The sequence below is a fragment of the Dipodomys ordii genome, unplaced genomic scaffold, assembly GCF_000151885.1.
Source record: "Dipodomys ordii isolate 6190 unplaced genomic scaffold, Dord_2.0 Scaffold1, whole genome shotgun sequence".
Classification (NCBI taxonomy): domain Eukaryota; kingdom Metazoa; phylum Chordata; class Mammalia; order Rodentia; family Heteromyidae; genus Dipodomys; species Dipodomys ordii.
In genome coordinates this window covers 24968972-24985582 of record NW_012267217.1, presented here as the reverse complement: position 1 = coordinate 24985582, position 16611 = coordinate 24968972, and the positions used below count along the sequence as shown (strand labels likewise).

Genomic DNA, 16611 nt, shown 5'->3' with positions numbered 1-16611 from the left:
AAAGAAATAGCAGGAAAGTGAGGAAGAAAGAGATGGCAAAGAAGAAACAGGAGGAGGAGAGGAAGAGAAGCAGCAAGGTAAGTTAGGAGGAGGAAGAGAAGCTTAAAAAAAAGCAGGAAGAAAAAGAGGAAGAATAGGAGCAAAGAAGGGAGAGAGGGAGAAAGAAGAAGGAAGTAGAGAAAGAAGAAGAACAGAAAGAATGGGGAGGGGAAGAGACAGGAGGAAGGGGGAGGATGGGGAAGAGGGGGGGAGGAGCAGGAGAAGGGGGAAGGGGGAGGGGAGGAGGGGAGGAGGAAGGAAGAGGAGGAGGAGGAAGAAGATCAACAACAATAACCTTACTTTTCTTTCTACTCCTAAGAGGGACAATGAATTTCTACCTGAGTCCTCTGTTCATTCTGGTCTTATCAACACCAAAATATGATCCCCATATTGTAGTAGTTGTCATCAGACACCAAAGATGATCTAGGAAATCAGGCCACAGTTTCCCTTTTTGCCCCCGCCTCAAGCTGGAAGCCTATGACCAGGGTACTTAAGGGATTAGATGTGCAGTGCCTGAGAACTCTTTAATCAATAGAACTTTCAAGAATGAAGCCAAAAGGACCCTGATACTCAGAAACCATGTTTTTTTGCAAAAGCTTTTCCAAGAAAACTCAAATTTGAGGTCTGAGAATATTTTAAAATATCAAAACTACAAAAATACAGTTATGGAGAACAGAGCAATTTGTAACTGATCTGTTTGAGAAAGGTATGCTTTTAAGGTAAGAGACAAAACAAAAATCCCTAGATTGTGCGGGTGAGTATATTTTCCACACATTTCCAAACAGTGACTATAAAATGATGTCCCTGGTTTTTCCTTTAGGGAATAGGAGTTCAATTACTTGTGACACTTTCACAGTGATTATTATAACAACAGGACTTGAATTTAAACTTTCCTTTAATGTTTGAAAGGTCTCTGGGGTATAAGTTTATCCTTTGTGTTTGCTTTTAGCTAAGATAAACAGTTTCAAATGAAAAATATTTATTCACATGGACAAAATGAAAAGTCAATATGCTTAGATTAGTCTATCTCAAGTAATAAAGGAATAAAGTCCTATGTGGAGATAGTTTCTAATGCAGTTTCTTCAGAATTCAAGTCAGCATGAGAAGGATGAACTTTGCGGGTAAATGCTCAGCCTTCCCATCCATCACAGAAGTTGCATTTTACAAAGTTCTCTCCACAGTTCCATTAGCATCGCTTCCTTACCTTGAGTTATGGACGATTTTAAGCCAAAGGTCAAGCTGTGACTCATGTTTATAATCCTAGCTACTCTGGAGGCTGAGATCTAAGATCTGCCAGGTCCAAACCCAGACCAGGCAGGAAAGTCCATAAGACTCCACCAAACTACTCAAAAAAGCTGGAAGTGGTGCTGTGGTTCACTTAAGTCGTAGAGTGCTAACCTTGAGGAAAAGAAAGTCAGAGACAGAGCCCAGGCCCAGAGTTCAAGCCCTAGGGCCACCCCCAAATCCCCCCCAAAAAAGAAGGCCAAAAATCAAGATGCAGAAGCAGACAATAAAAACAGAACAATTCAGCCGGGTGCTGATGGCTCATGCCATAATACTAGCTACTCTGGAGGCTGAGATCTGAGAATCATGGCTCAACGCAGGAAAAGTCCATGAAACTCTTATCTCCAATTAAAATTAACCATCAGAAAACCAGAAGCAGAGTTATAGATCAAAGTGATAGCACTTGCTATGAACAGAAAAGAGCACACAGTTAGCACCCAGGTCCTCAGTTCAATCCCCACAATGGAAAAAAAAAAAAAAAAGAAAGAAAGAAAGAAAAGAAAAATCAGAAAATCAGGCAGGCCTCAATGTGCAGTAGCAATGTCACCTTAACCCAGTGCTGACCACTTCAAAACACATGCTTTGCCTTTTACAAGTATGTGTTTGAAATCTGGCATGTCTAGAAGTCCATAAACACAAACAATGAGGATCAGGATGATTTTTGAAAAAGCAGTATGTTGGGAGACTTTAATAGGGTTCTGCTGCTGATCAACTCATTTCTGACCCATACCCGAGCCCAAATACCAACTTCAGACCCACTACCTCTGACAGGGTTGTTCTCCAACTCTGAATGGGACAAATTTTCTAAACAGATGTATCTTTTGACAAGAAGGACATCCTGCACAGAGCTGACAGCCAGGGTCTGTCCAAGTGTGTCACTTTCTTTCATTCAGAACATCACACACTGATACAAAAAGAATTTTTGTTGTCAGTGCTATGGGCTGGCTGTTTTCCCTTCACCCAGATTTAAATGTGGACATCCTGACCCAAAGATATCAGAATGTGGCTGTATCTGGAGATAGGCCTAAGAGGTAATTAAATTGAAATGAGATCATTAGGGTGGGCTCTGATCCAATCCTTGGTGTCAGAAGGGATTAGGACATAGGAGAGCACAGAAGTGGGTGGGGAGAAGCCAAGGAGAAAAGCCAAGGAAGGAACAACCCAGTCAACAACCACAACAACACACACACACACACACACACACACAACCACACAACCACACAACCACATACACATTCTCTCTCTCTCTCTCTCTCTCTCTCTGCAACAAGTCTCTTGTTTCTTCAACTTCCCCTTCTTTCTCACCTGGTGGTAATACTTTAAGGTAATTTCTTCGGACATTCAGCTCCCGGAGAGATTTCAGTTGACCTATCTGCTGAGGCAACGCTGTGATCTCGTTGCAACTAACATCCTGTAGCAAAGACAGAAACTATCAGTGTGCTGTTCTCTTTATGTGAGTTCTCCTCAAGGACCTTCAACATGTGGACAATTAACTATCACACACATCACACATTTTGTGTGCGGGGCTCAAACTCAAGTGTCTGTAGCTCTCACTTGGCTTTTTCACTCAAGGCTGGTGCTCTACTCCCCCGCCCCCCTCCCAGAGCATACCTTCACTTCTGGCTTTTTGATAGCCAATTGGAGCTAAGTTCTCTTGAACTATACTAATACAGCTGGCTTCAAATCATGATCCTAGGATCTCAGGCTTCTGAGTAGCTAGGATTCCAGACGTGAGCCACCAGGTGCCTGGTCACATTACTCTTTTATACTGACTGGACTTCTGGGTCCCTAACCAGTAAGCCTCAGAAAAGGAGAAAAAGAAAGTTCAATCTACACATCTCCACTGAGGAAAGAAAAAAAAAAAAAACATCAGTACTTTCACCACTATCATTTTTCCTGTGCTTGGATTTTATTTAATTCTCTCAAGAAACCCAGGAGGCAGCATTACTAGCTTACTATTTACAGATGAGAAAAATGAGGCTCAGCGGTACTAGCTTAATATTTACAGATGAGAAAAATGAGGCTCAGTGGAGGAGGAATCAGCTGCCACTATACTCATTACCTTACTCATGTAACCGTAACCCCTCTGTACAGCATCTTTACAATAAAATATTTTTTAAAAATGGAAGGGAGGGTACAACATATCCTAGTTTTTAGGAGTAGTTATGCATTGTTTGGATGTACTATTTTATTTTTTTAAGTTTTTATTGTAAAGGTGATGGCAAGAGGGGTTAGAGTTACACAAATCAGGTAATAAGTACATTTCTTTTTGAACAGTATCACCCCCCTCCCTCATTTTCTCCCAGTTTTTTCACTATGTATTTTAAATGAAGCTCTTACAACATGGCTGGAAATCTTGTATCTGATTACCTTCCCTTCCACTGTGGAAGCAAGGTAAGGTCTTGAAGAGACTGTACGCTTTGCTTTAAAAGGATAATACCCTATAAATCCTTGATTGGAACCAGCTCCTGACATAGGAAATAAAGTCCTCGACATTTATAATCCTTATTATCTCCTTAATCCCACTCTTGCCCTTGGCACTGGTCCCAGCCTGCTCTTCTCCTTCCATCTCGCTCTGCATTATCTCTCAGTTGGAGACCGTAATGGTCCCCTACAGGCTTCCATTCAGTCTCCCCATAAGTCCATCCTTCACAGAGCTGCCAGAGTGTGAATCTCATTGTGCTGTTCATCACCAGTAAGGTCCAACATCTAGATAAGGTCTGCTAATCTCTCCAGGACCAGTTCCCTGGATGTCTTCCCCTTGCCACAGTGACTGCTACTTGTTCTCAGTATGGGCCATTTATTTGTTCAGGCCCCTTCCCTGCCTGGTGCCAGCCCCTGACACTATCTTGTGGCTCTACCTACTCATCTTTTATGACTGAATCCAAGTGTCCTCTTTGAAGCCTCTCACAAGGTTTCCCCATGTTTCAACACCTGAGAGATGGACCACTTTTCCCTCTGGGGTTCTAATCATCAGCTTTTACTGTAATTTTCTTATTTACATGGTCATTTTCCCCTTTAATCCTCTGATAGAGCACTAGCCTTGAGCAAAAGAACTCAGACAGGGTCCAGGCCCAGAGTCCAAGCTTCAAGACCAAAAAACGAAAACCCAAACAAACAAAAAACTCTAGTAGCACTTCTTACAGGGTCAAAAATGTTTAAGGAAATCAATACAGAATTAGTACGTGGCCTGTGATCACTCAAGGAAGCTAACCCACCAATCCATCCAGTGAAAGTTATGTCTTTGTCTTTACTAAGTCACATAAGCCAGGGGTCCTTGGGAAGCAGAGATCAAGGGAACTGAAGATCAAGGCGATCAAGGCTGACAGCTAACCTGGGCAAAATGTTAGTGAGACTCTATTTCTACCAACAAACAAACTGGACGTGGTGGTAATACATACACTCATACACAGAAGGCTGTAGGTAGCATGATCACTGGCCCAAAGTAATAGAAAAACCAAGATACTCTATCTGAAAAACAAACTAAAAGTAAAAGGACTGGGAGTATGGCTTTTGAGTGGTAAAACATTTGCCTAACAAGTTAGAGGCCTTAAGTTCAATCCTTAGTACCACAAATAAGGAATTAGGGAGAGAGAAACAAAAGATAACCTACATACTTAGGTAGTATGCTCACAGGATGAAATCTGAGATGACACTCAGCTTTCTGACATTTTTTAACATGAACTACATGCATCTTTCTCTTCTTGGCCATCCCTAGTTATCCATGGAATCAAGGTACCTTGCTTCCCTAAATCTAAGTTCAATTTCTTCTAACAGATATGTCTAATGCAATGGCCTATTTAAAGCAAATCAATTCTACAAGCTATATTGAAATACTGGTAGAGAAAGTAGTTACCTAACATACTTGCAACCAATCTCGCATAATGATAAAAACAAAACTTTCCATCTATAGAACAGGACATGTGCAGACAATCAGAATCAGAGTCCAACTGTCCATTCATATTTGGAAGGGTATTTGATGAGGGTCAGGTTATGTTAATAGTTCCCTGCACTGTACCACTTATTCCCTGGTCTCATCAAGTGTTAGAGGGAGCTGCTCAGGCCATCTGAGACTCTTCACCTCTCTTCAGTCAGCATGGCAGACAACAGCGCAAAACTCCAATCCCCCCAAGTCACTGAGCCTTGTCAACTCTTAAAAGAGGTTATGAATTTCATCACAAAGATAAAACCCATGGGTAATTATGCTTAATTAGCTGAAGGGAGAGGAAGAAATTAGAGATAATAGTCTATGTGTTTGGGGATAAGATATTTTGGTTTTACAAATGGATGCCTATTTTTTCTGGAGTGACCTCATTCTCTAGAACATAACTGTCCAAATTTAGCCTTAGGTATAGATTTGTTTTAGCCACTGAGAGATAATATTTAGGAAAACAAAGTTTAAAATAAAAAGCACTAGTATCTTCCATTTCTGTAATTAGTGAGAATTTATCAGGCTGTAAATTCTCAATGCAATTATTTATTAGACAGCTGAATTAGCTCCTTCTACTCTCAGTCCTAAGCCATTTTTTAGAAAATAATTATTCCAAACTTCAGTGAAATCATATCACCAAAGGTTTAATGTTACACTATTACAAAACAAAAAAAACATCTATTAGGAATATCCACTGGTTTGTTATTGGTTGATACAGATGTGAATCTAAGTATGACAATATACTCAAGCTGAAGTGACTTAAACTCTACTTATATTCCATTAGTTTAACCATTTTAATTTTTCCAATTAAGCAACTAAAAGAAGAACCTGGGAACTTAAGTATCTCTCCTCATAATAATAAAAGAAAATTTTTGGCCCAGCGTTGGTGGCTCACGCCTGTAATCCTAATTACTCAGGAGGCTGAGATCTGAGCATTGCAGTTCAAAGCCAGCCCGGGCAGGAAAAACCATGAGACTCCTATCTCCAATAAATCACCAGAAAATCGGAAGTGGCATTGTAGCTCAAGTGGTAAAGCGCTCGCTCGCCTTGAGCTGAAGAGCTGAGGGACAGCGCCCAGGCCCAGAGTTCAAGCCCCACGACCGACAAAAAAAAAAAAAGGAAAAAATTTTAAGTGCTACATGCATACTGAAGATTAGTATGCTTTTGTTACTAAGTGATAGCTGCTGAAGTACCTCAGAATACAAAACAAAGATTCAAGCTATCAGAACAGAATTCAGGGATTACTAAACTAGGTAATACTGATTTTCCGAAAAAAAAAAAAACTAGAAATATTTTAAGAACTGATGTCCAACATAACACTATGTCCAACTGGCTAAAGGAGAGGCCCAATGAGACCAGGCCACTGTGGAACTGCAGGTGGTCTGCTGTGACAACAGGATTTTCACAATCTTGGTGTAGTGGTACTCTGAGCTTGTGTTGACTTCACTGATGGAAATGCACAAACTCTGACAGGAAACACAAACTGCTAAACACTTTCCTCCCATCATGTAACCTCACCTTTCAGAGAAATGCCTTTTGCATAACTCACTGTGCAACCTGAGGTTAGTATCTTAACCTCCCCGTGCCTATATTAAAAAAATAAAAATAAAAAGGGAGCATTAAGCAATTCTAATTTGCTTCCAACATTAGGAAAATCTATTTACACCACCAGAAATAAGAAAAAGACTTGTTGATAGTAATGTCAACTTAGATTTCTTAGCCAAAAAAATAAAATAAAAGAACTCTGTGCCTATGGTCAGAACACAAAACAAGCAAAAACAGTGAACTTGGTAAGCTCATCTAAACTTGAACTCTTTTCAAGCAATCTCTGGTGTGATAAACCTCTTTTCTTCTCAACATAAACACTTGCTCCACCCTCTGGCTCTTCCTAAAGGCAGAAATGGAAGCCACAGAGGGACCTTGAGCAAACCCTGGGTTTCCAATTGTCACAAAAAACAAAACAAAAAACAAAACAGAGAGATTAGGGGGCATCACTGGAAACCACAAACGGACAAAGAATTACTTACAGCAGACATGTACAGGGAAGACCCCACTGTAGGTACCTCTGAGACTGGAATGCAATCCATAACAGTAATAAGGGGGTTTTCCTGAGGCAGCTCGATCCACCATATGTCAACAGTTAGTGCTTGCATTAACTCCACACACACCAAATATTTCAGGAAATACATCTTCTCATCAGTCATGACTTGAGGCAGGCCAGGTGGCATGCTGCTTACAGAGGTGGGATTACACTGGTGCTCTTGGAACTGGGAGACACTGTGTGAGTTGGGGCAAGCGGGGAGGGGAGGGCCAAGAACTGAGAAAAAGTGAACAGACGTCAGACCGCAGATGCGGCCTGCCACCAGGCTCACAGAAGCAGTGAAGACACTCCTCGATATTTGGCCAGTAGCCAGGTCCTGCATGTTCACTTAGTGAGTTTGTCTTTCCAGCTGTGGTTTACCTGTAATGTGGCATTTATACAGCACCTCTTACCAAACAGACCTTATAGTTCAATATAACCTCACAGTAAAAGAACTATGTTATCCAGAAAGTTCAGAGGAATTTATAGAGTAAAGGGAGGTTTAGTTGGCACAAGAAAAGGTCCAAGACCCCTTCCTGACCTGCATCCACAGTAAGAAAACTTGTGGACATACATGCCCACTTGTATAAAACCTGTGTTTATTCAGGTTCAGCAGTGCATGCATGGCCTGCCACAACCTTAGTGGGAAAAGCTGCAAGGTGAACCAAGAAACTCCAGAGGAAAATGGCGGGCTGTGTCTTTAAAGTGCGTACAGCCTGAACTCTAATCACACAAACCTGATCTGGACTCCAGCTCTATCATGTAGGCTCCACAGCTAATTGGATAAGATGACAAGGAACAATACAAGCCATGTTCTACCAGTCTGCCTGGTGCACATGGATGCTCAGTAAATGTTAACCAATTCTCCCTTTCCCTTCCAGAAAACGCAAGCTGACAGACAAGACAAGCTATCAAACAACATGCACACCACCACAGGTGTGAGGCAGAAGGAGTTATAGGTGTCAATTAGAGTGTGACATGAAGTCAGAAAGTTCTAGATTATTACCATTAGAAATAACCCAGACTGAACACGGGTGGCTAACATCTGTAATCCTAGCTTACAGAGAAGGCTGAAATGTGATTACCTCAGTTCAGAGCCAGGCTAGACAGAAAAGTCCATTAAAACTCTTATTCCCAATTAGCAGCAAAAAGCTGGTAGTAGAGGTGTGGCTCAAGTGGTAGGGTGCCAACTTTGAGTAAAAAGTCCAGCAAGAGTGCAGGCCCAGAGTTCAAGCAAAAATTTAAAAATAAAAATCACCTGAGAACCAGGTCCAGAGAACTAAGGTTCCGTAAATTCTCCTACTCCTACAGCAAGTTAGAAACATAACCCAACCACTCATGTTGATTCGTAAAAATGACATCCCATAGGTGATGATCAGCAGCTTCTGGGTGACATTTCCATTCTTCCTGCATGTTCTCAAATGGCTGGCCATGTCAATGGTAGAACTGGGACCAGTTTCTGTCTTAAGGATCTTGGGTATCTGTGACATAGCTTAAAAGATAAAACAATGTTTTGCAATTCCACTCCCTTTCAAAGACAAGGATGATCCCTGCTTCCTGATGATGTTCTGGCTTAATTTTTCAAGTGGATAGTAATTCTGCACACTGTCCATCCACACTGGGAAGAAGAGAGTTTCTCATGACACCATTTGGGATACATGAAGCCTGATGTGAAAAAGTGATATTCTTTCCAAAACAGTAAACAATGTTTACAGCCTAGCAGGCTAAGCAATTTTTGTCAGGATGGAAGCCATAAGAGACTGCAGGATTCTGAATGCTTGGGAAGCTTCCAATCTTTTCTTTTTTTATATATTGGTACCATGCAACTACAAAGCCAAACACTCCCACTGCCACTCCAGAATTAAACTCTCCAGAGAATTTTCTTTTTCCAACCGATAGCTAAAAGTAATCTGACATGGTTACCTATAATCATACTACTATTGTAATCAAAATGTCATCAAAGATAAACAAGAGTTGATGGAAAATAATCTTTTTTTAGTTTATGACCTTAACCAAGGCCAGTCATATCACTTCCTGGTTGTTAAATAATGCCATGTTATGAAATATATGCGTTTTACAAGAGCGCACTTATTCAGACGGGCGGAAGGAAGCAGAGAAAATTCACAGGCTAAGGAGCTAATCTGCAGGAGGGTGACCAACAGCTCATGTGGATCCTGAATACCAGAAATCCAGATAGTCCCAAAAGGGGTGCACTGTCAATGTTAAAAAAAAAAATTAACTGCTATATTTCAAAGACTTAACCTGAAAAAAAGAATTTAAACTGTCCCTAAGGGTTTCCATTTCTAGATTTTTGCTAGGTAAGGAGGTAAGAGTTTCTCAGATTTGTTGCCTGGTTTGGCTTTGAACCTTCTTAGATCTCAGCCTCCTGAGTAGCTAGGATTATAAACTCAGGCATCCTAGGACCAGAAACAATGTTGCTCTAGTCATGCCAAAAATCTTTACTTTCCTCTTACCTAATTCTTTTTTTTTTTTTTTTTGGTCAGTTGTGGTGCCTGAACTCGGCCTGGGTGCTGTCCCTCAGCTCTTCAGCTCAAGGCTAGCACTCTACCACTTGAGCCACTGCACCACTTCTGGCCTTTTCTGCATATGTGGTGCTGAGGAATCGAACCCAGGGCCTCATGCATGCAGGGCAAGCACTCTACCACTGAGCCACCTTCCTAGCCACTTTCTTTCTATCCTCTAACTTAACTAGACATCTATCCTCTAACTTAACTAGACATCTTTGTAAAATGTGGCCTGCCAACTTATTTAGAGATCTTTTCTCCAGTTGTAGCCATATTCTTCATGAACTTATAAGCAATCTGCAAAATTTATCACTGTATAATGTGATAACCCATAAACCTCAGGAACTGTAAATCCTGTAAATTTCAGGAACTGCAAACCTCAGGAAGTTTGAGGAACCTTATCACAGCCAAGCCACAGCTACTGGGTCATATCCCCTCCCCCCTCCAATGTCTTCTTCATATGCTGCCCTCAAACAACTTAGGCTCTGCTACCAAGTGAACATGATTTGGTCAAGTATTGGAAGCATACTAATCATTTGATGGTATTAAGAGGGAGTGGTATCTTTAAAAGAAAGAGCCTAATGGAAGATGGTTAGATCACTAGGGGCATGACTCTCAGAAGGGATTAACATAGTTCTCAAGGGACTTAAGAAATTTCCCATGAATATGGGTTGTTATGGTTGCCTCTTCCTTTTTGCTTTTTGGCTTCCTGTCTTCCCATGTGATCCCTCCTTCTCACATTTGATCCGAGGAGGGTGCGATAGCTGTGGTACGATGTATGATTCAGCCTTCTTCAGTGGGCCTCTCTCAAAGGCCTCACAAATAAAGCCACCTGATCGTGGACTTTCTGCCTCCAAAACTAAACGCTAAATAAACTTTCTTTTTCCTTTATCAAGTTCCCAGCCTCAGATAGTTTGTCATTGTAATGGGAAACAGACTAGTGCAAGTTCCTCCTTCGATTATAGCCAAAAAGTCTTTCTGGTACTCTGGCAAGTTAAGATCAGTTCATGAACAAAAAGAGCATCTTAGAAATCAGCAACATACCAACTCCATTAACTGTTTGAGCTGACCTATCTCTTCTGGCAGTGATCCAAGCTTGTTGTTACTTGCGATTAAGACTTTCAGAGGCAGACCACACAGGCAGGCAGGCAGGGCAGACAGCTGATTTCGACTGCAAAGACAATACAATAAGAACACATATAAACAGAAAGGCCTCTGCACACTGTATGCTAGGGAACTCTTAACACGAAAGGAAAACAAAGTGATCAGAGAAGATATTTACAAATACAAGCCCGATACATTTTATGTGTCTACAATGACACAAATTACAAGTGTATAAGAAAACAAAATTAAAAACAAAATAACAAGGCAGGGGACAAAAACAGGGTAATTAACACCAAAAAAAGTTAGATAGCAGGAATAAAATCTAGTATCCTATAGCAATCCTTTACAACTTATTAACTAAGTATTTCAAAGCAGCTCTTAAAGAGTTCAAAGGTTTCCAACACAAAAGCATCATAAATATTGACAATGGGGGAGATACTAAGGACCCTTATTTGCTCATAACACTTCGCATAAAAATGTCAAATTATTATCCTGCAGACCAAATCTCTGGACAATTACTATGTACCCGTTATAAACAAACAGATGGGCAGTTCTGACTGAAACAACTTTGCCCAGCACAAGGAAAAATATGAATCTCTCCGCAGAAGCTGAGCCCTTGGACCAGCCAGGAAAGCAGACAACATGCCTTCTCAACCAAGGGCAACGTAAAGCTGCTGTTGCTACAGTTTAAATCTTAACTATCCCTAAATATGTACGTCTTATGGTCTTGGTCCTTAGCTGGTGCCACTAAGTGAGAGATGACCAGTGAGACATTGGCCCCAGGGGCTGCAGCTGTGGCTCAAATGGTAGAGTGTCTGGCATAGCAAGTGAGAGGCCTTGAGTTGAAACCTTGGTACTGGAGAGAGGGTGGGGGATGGGAGAGCCTAGAGGAGAGCAGGAGAGGAAGGTGGCTAAGCAGATTAGCAGATGTGGAACTGGGAGAGTCATTTATCACAGCACTGGATGTGATGAAAAGAAAGAGCTGCTAATTCTGATGCGCAGGTATCTGAAATTACATAAACTTGCTGTCCCTGGACTCCTTCCAGCATCAGTACTAACTTCATAAAATAAAATGAAGGCATGTGAAATAATTCAGGCCCACTTTGATGGAAAGAGATGGGTGTGTGTGTGTGTGTGTGTGTGTGTGTGTGTGTGTGTGTGTGTGTGTGTGTGTGTGTGTGTGTGTGTGTGTGTGTGTGTGTGTGTGTGTCCCATTACTGGGACTTGAAATCAGGGCTTTACACTCTTGTTTGGCATTTTTCACTCAAGGCTCTCTACCACGTGAACCATCCCTCCCCCATGAACTTTTTGCTAGTTAGCTGGGGATAAAGAGTCTCCTCAACTTTTCTGCCTGGGCTGGCTTCAAACTACAATCCTCAGATCTCATTCAGAGTAGCTAGATTACCAGCATGAACTACCACGGACAGGTGCATTGCTGGAAGGGCTGCTTTTTACATTACAAGCTGCTGACAACAGAGCTCACTTCCTTCTGTCCCAAACACTCCTTATTTACTCTGAGTTAATTATCTGTGGATGAAATCGTTCTCCAATGCCAAGAATTTAGTCCTAGTGCAAACATGACATGGAGGCAGATCCCCCGTCTCTCCTACTTCATCCATCTGCCCTTCAACTTCTCCTCCACAGAGCTGGTCACAGGATGTTCTTCTGTTACTTGCAATTTCCCCAGCAGAAAAGGGAAACACACACACGTATTATCTGCCTCCCAGCAGATAATTGACATAGGAGAAGAGAAACTGTTCCCTCCTATCCTGAACCATGTGACCACATCAGCTGCCTCAGCTTTCTGAAACCATTCATCTGGCAGCAATTCTCAAGTAAATAAGCACCTCAGGCTCGATTCACTCTCCTGACCTATGTGTCCCCTGCAGGCCTCTCTGCTATAAACAGACCCTTTCAAGAACAAAATACTTAAAAAATGAGGCCATCTCATGTCTGATGATAGTGGCAAACGGTTACCTTTAAATCTAGTCTGTGAGCTACATCTAAAGGCAAAATCTATTTACTTTTACTCTTACTTATTCTTTACAAAAGAGTAAATTTGTAGGGAAGATGGGCTGCTCACTTAGAAGTATAAAGTACAGGTATAGAGGTGGTGGCTTGAAATTTCTTCTACTTGCCAGGGAAGAGCCTGCCCATGTACTCCTGCCACGTTTCCTGCCCTGTGCGGGGAGAGAACAGGGGCCAGGAAGGAAGAGGAGAGGGAGGAAGAACCTGGTTTTCATCAAATGCACATCTATCATTTCCATCTTCCTTGACTGACTGAGTCCTTGCTGTCAGTTTCACCATCTCAAGACAAAATAAGAGCCCCCTCTAGCCTGAGGAGAGCCTTTGTTTCTTTGACTTAAATAACCTTCATAGCTTTTTGCAAATACATATAGAGAGAGTTATATATATGTGTGTGTATATATATATAGTTATATATATGTATATATAACTATCTATATAGTTATATATATATATATATATATAGTTTTTATACTAAACTTCTGAAAATTTAGTGTACATATGTGTGTGTGTGTATGTCCCCTTGGCTTCAATCACCATAATCTCCACTTACTCCTAAATTAAGGGCTTTACAAGTCAAGTTGTTTCTTACCCCTTCAATTTTAATGTATTTTAAATATTTTGACTAGGGAACTTTTCTTTTGAAATGCAATGTTAGTATATGAAATTATTTATTATTGGTTTATGAAAAGGTTATTGTCTTTAAAATATGTAAAGGCAGAGACACATTATATTCTGTGTGTGATTTTATGAACTCGGCAAAACACATTCTTTCAATTCTAGAATATGTTCCTTCATTTTTAGTGTCAAAACTTACAGAATTTTTTTTAATTGCTCAGAGATTCACTTATCCATTTGGCTGTTTGGGGCTGCAGACAGATCATTCATGCTCGAATCAGAAGACCTGGGTGCAAATCCAATCTCCGTAAAAATAAAATCAAGACTATGACTTTAGTTAAACGTTTTAATCTCTCTGGTTTTGTTCAATATGAAGCGCAGGCAGCAAGATGTACCTACAATATGATTATGGGTATGACAGTTCTTAGCCAACACTGAATCCACACTTATGGATTAAGTTATCCAGGCCAAACCAGAGAGAGAACAAAAAAGAGCATGTGTGTGCTTAGCTTGATTTTATACATTAATTTTATTTATTGTCTTCCATAATTGCTAAAATGTCAACTACTCAAAATGTGGTTTTGTGTTTTACTTGCTGAAAACCTATAACAATTAAAAAATAAATATGATTCAAGTTAAGCTATATATACAACAAGCCAAGAACCTATTGCTAATCTAGAGAACAACTGGACATACATGTAATTGTGTGAATGTGGCTTTCTCTGCTGTCTTTCTTAATTCTAGAATCTTACCTTCTCCCTGGGAAAACATTCTGCAGGCAACACCTGGTAGTTTTCATATGCCATGAACAATATCCATAGTAGAACTGTTTCCTTTTTCCTGATTATTCCATCCTGAAAATTCTGCCATGGCTCACCCTTGCTTCTCATGAGAACTAAGTACTTCCCCTCATCCCCAGTCACCCTTCATCCACCATCAGTATGAATCTAGACAATTAACACAAATATTAAAAGACTTGCTTTGAGCTGCCAGGTGATATTTTGGCTCCCTTTAATTGTATGCTATTAAGCTAAAAAAAAAAACTACCTTTATGCACATCCTATAACAAAATTGTATGCTCTGCTGTAAAGCTAAAATCAAATAACTATCTTTATGCACATCTAAAAATATTCTACATACATTTTTTAAGACTGAGATTGTATGTATCTAAGTATTGTTGTCTTTTTAAACTAAGGGTTGGAACTTAGAGCCACTTGCATGCTAAGCATGTGCGGTAGCTATTCTCTCAGCCTCATGACGGAAAGTTAATCAAGATACTATATATGTCATGAATCTGGGAGCACAAGTTTAAACCTAACAGTGAAAGCAGTTACAATTAGCTATCAGTTACAGTTGCTATCATCTGAAAACTCATCATGTCTAGATCCATAATTGTCATTTTAATTGAATTTCTAACTAGATTCTTGGAAAAAAGATATCAACCAACTTTAATCTCCACACATGCAAAAGCAATATTTTTGTTTGTTTTTATGTATGTGTGCCTGTACTAAGGACTTGAACTCAGGACCAGGGTACTACCCCTTAGCTTTCTCACTCAAGGCTAGCTCTCTACCACTTGAGCCACAGCTCCACTTGCAGCTTTTTTTGGTGGTTAATTGGAGGATTGAAGTCTCATGGATTTTCCTGCCCAGACTGGCTTGGAACCACAATCCTCAGATCTCATCCTCTTGAGTACCAAGGATTACACATAGCATACACACAGCCACTACACCTGGTTAAAAACCATGTTTTGAGCAAGTAAAGAACTTAGTTTGAAAGAACTGTTCGATGAACTACAATCGCTAAAGTAAGCTTCTAAAGCATCCTGGAACTTGGGACAGTTTTACATTTCCGTTGTGCATGCTCTCACTATATTTGGGTACTGCATCCAAACTAGCTTCCCACAGCAGCAGCCCATCTGTCTCCTGTTGAGTATAAATACTCTTATTTTCTCCACCCCTCCCTACTTGTCAGCAAACACGGTTACCCACATCTGTAGTTAGGTTTCACAGAACAGTTATTGATAACTAGCTCCATTTCACTCTTTTCCTTTCTTCTAAGAATTCTTGAATTCCAAAGGCACAGGGCTGATACTGGCCTATTTCTTGAAATTTCTTCCATTTCAAAGGGGAACGGAATATATAAAACCGAGGGGGATGTTCAAAGAGAATGTAATATCCAGCACTAGCAAGAATGTTGATTGATCGAAGGATTTCAGGAGACTGAGCCAGACACCGTGCAAAAAGAACACTGCTGTTGGTACACAGGAGAGCCACAGCTATGAAAAGACAGAGAAGAGGGACTGGCATGTTTACAGCTCTCCTACTTTGTGGAGCTATGTTTCAGAAAATGGACGATGTTTCCTGTGACCAGGATGTTACCCACCTACATTCACTCTCCTCCCTGCCAGACCACTGGGACACAGAAAATACACACTTTTTTACTTATTTGTCTGCACAACAAAAAGAAATGAATATTCACATTGACTTACACAATCACAGGCTATTAGGATCCATTTTACTCAAGGACACCAATTTAATCTTTTTAAACATGTTAATTTAAGTTGCCTAAATATTATGCTTACCATTTGAAGACATATGCCTGTCCATCTATTTCTGGGATTTTTGAGAGTGTACTATAGATTGGCCTGTGTGGAGATTCACCTGTGCACATTCTCTTTTTCCTTCTAAAGACCCATGGCTTCTGAGAAGTTCTGACAACTTGATGGTCAACAATAACTCAGTTCTTAATGGCTCTAGTAATTTTATGTTCCCAGAATCTTCTGTACTAGCAATACTATGAAACCCACATACCTTACTCAGATAGGAGACCTTTCCCAAACATGCCATAAAATCTGATACAAGTACTCAACAAACATTTCCTGGGTCGTTAGTATGTCTAAGGCACTGAGCTGGCAATTAGAACACTATTACTTTCTTTACATTCATAACAATCCTTTCACCTAAGAGAATTGAAAGTAGAGAATTGAAATAACTTGCTCTAAA

The 16611-nt window shown here is 40.5% G+C and overlaps 1 protein-coding gene across 2 annotated transcripts in view; it reads right to left on the bottom strand.

Moving 5' to 3' along the window:
• The window catches only part of Lrch1 (leucine-rich repeats and calponin homology (CH) domain containing 1), a 167005-nt gene that overhangs the window by 62372 nt on the left and 88022 nt on the right, over positions 1-16611 (bottom strand). For both annotated transcript variants that reach the window (XM_013010369.1, XM_013010377.1), the window contains exons 3-4: positions 10904-11030; positions 2629-2734 (exon numbers count right to left, since the gene is read on the bottom strand). In XM_013010369.1, the coding sequence (XP_012865823.1) occupies positions 2629-2734; positions 10904-11030 (233 nt within the window). The remainder of the gene's footprint in view (positions 1-2628; positions 2735-10903; positions 11031-16611) is intronic.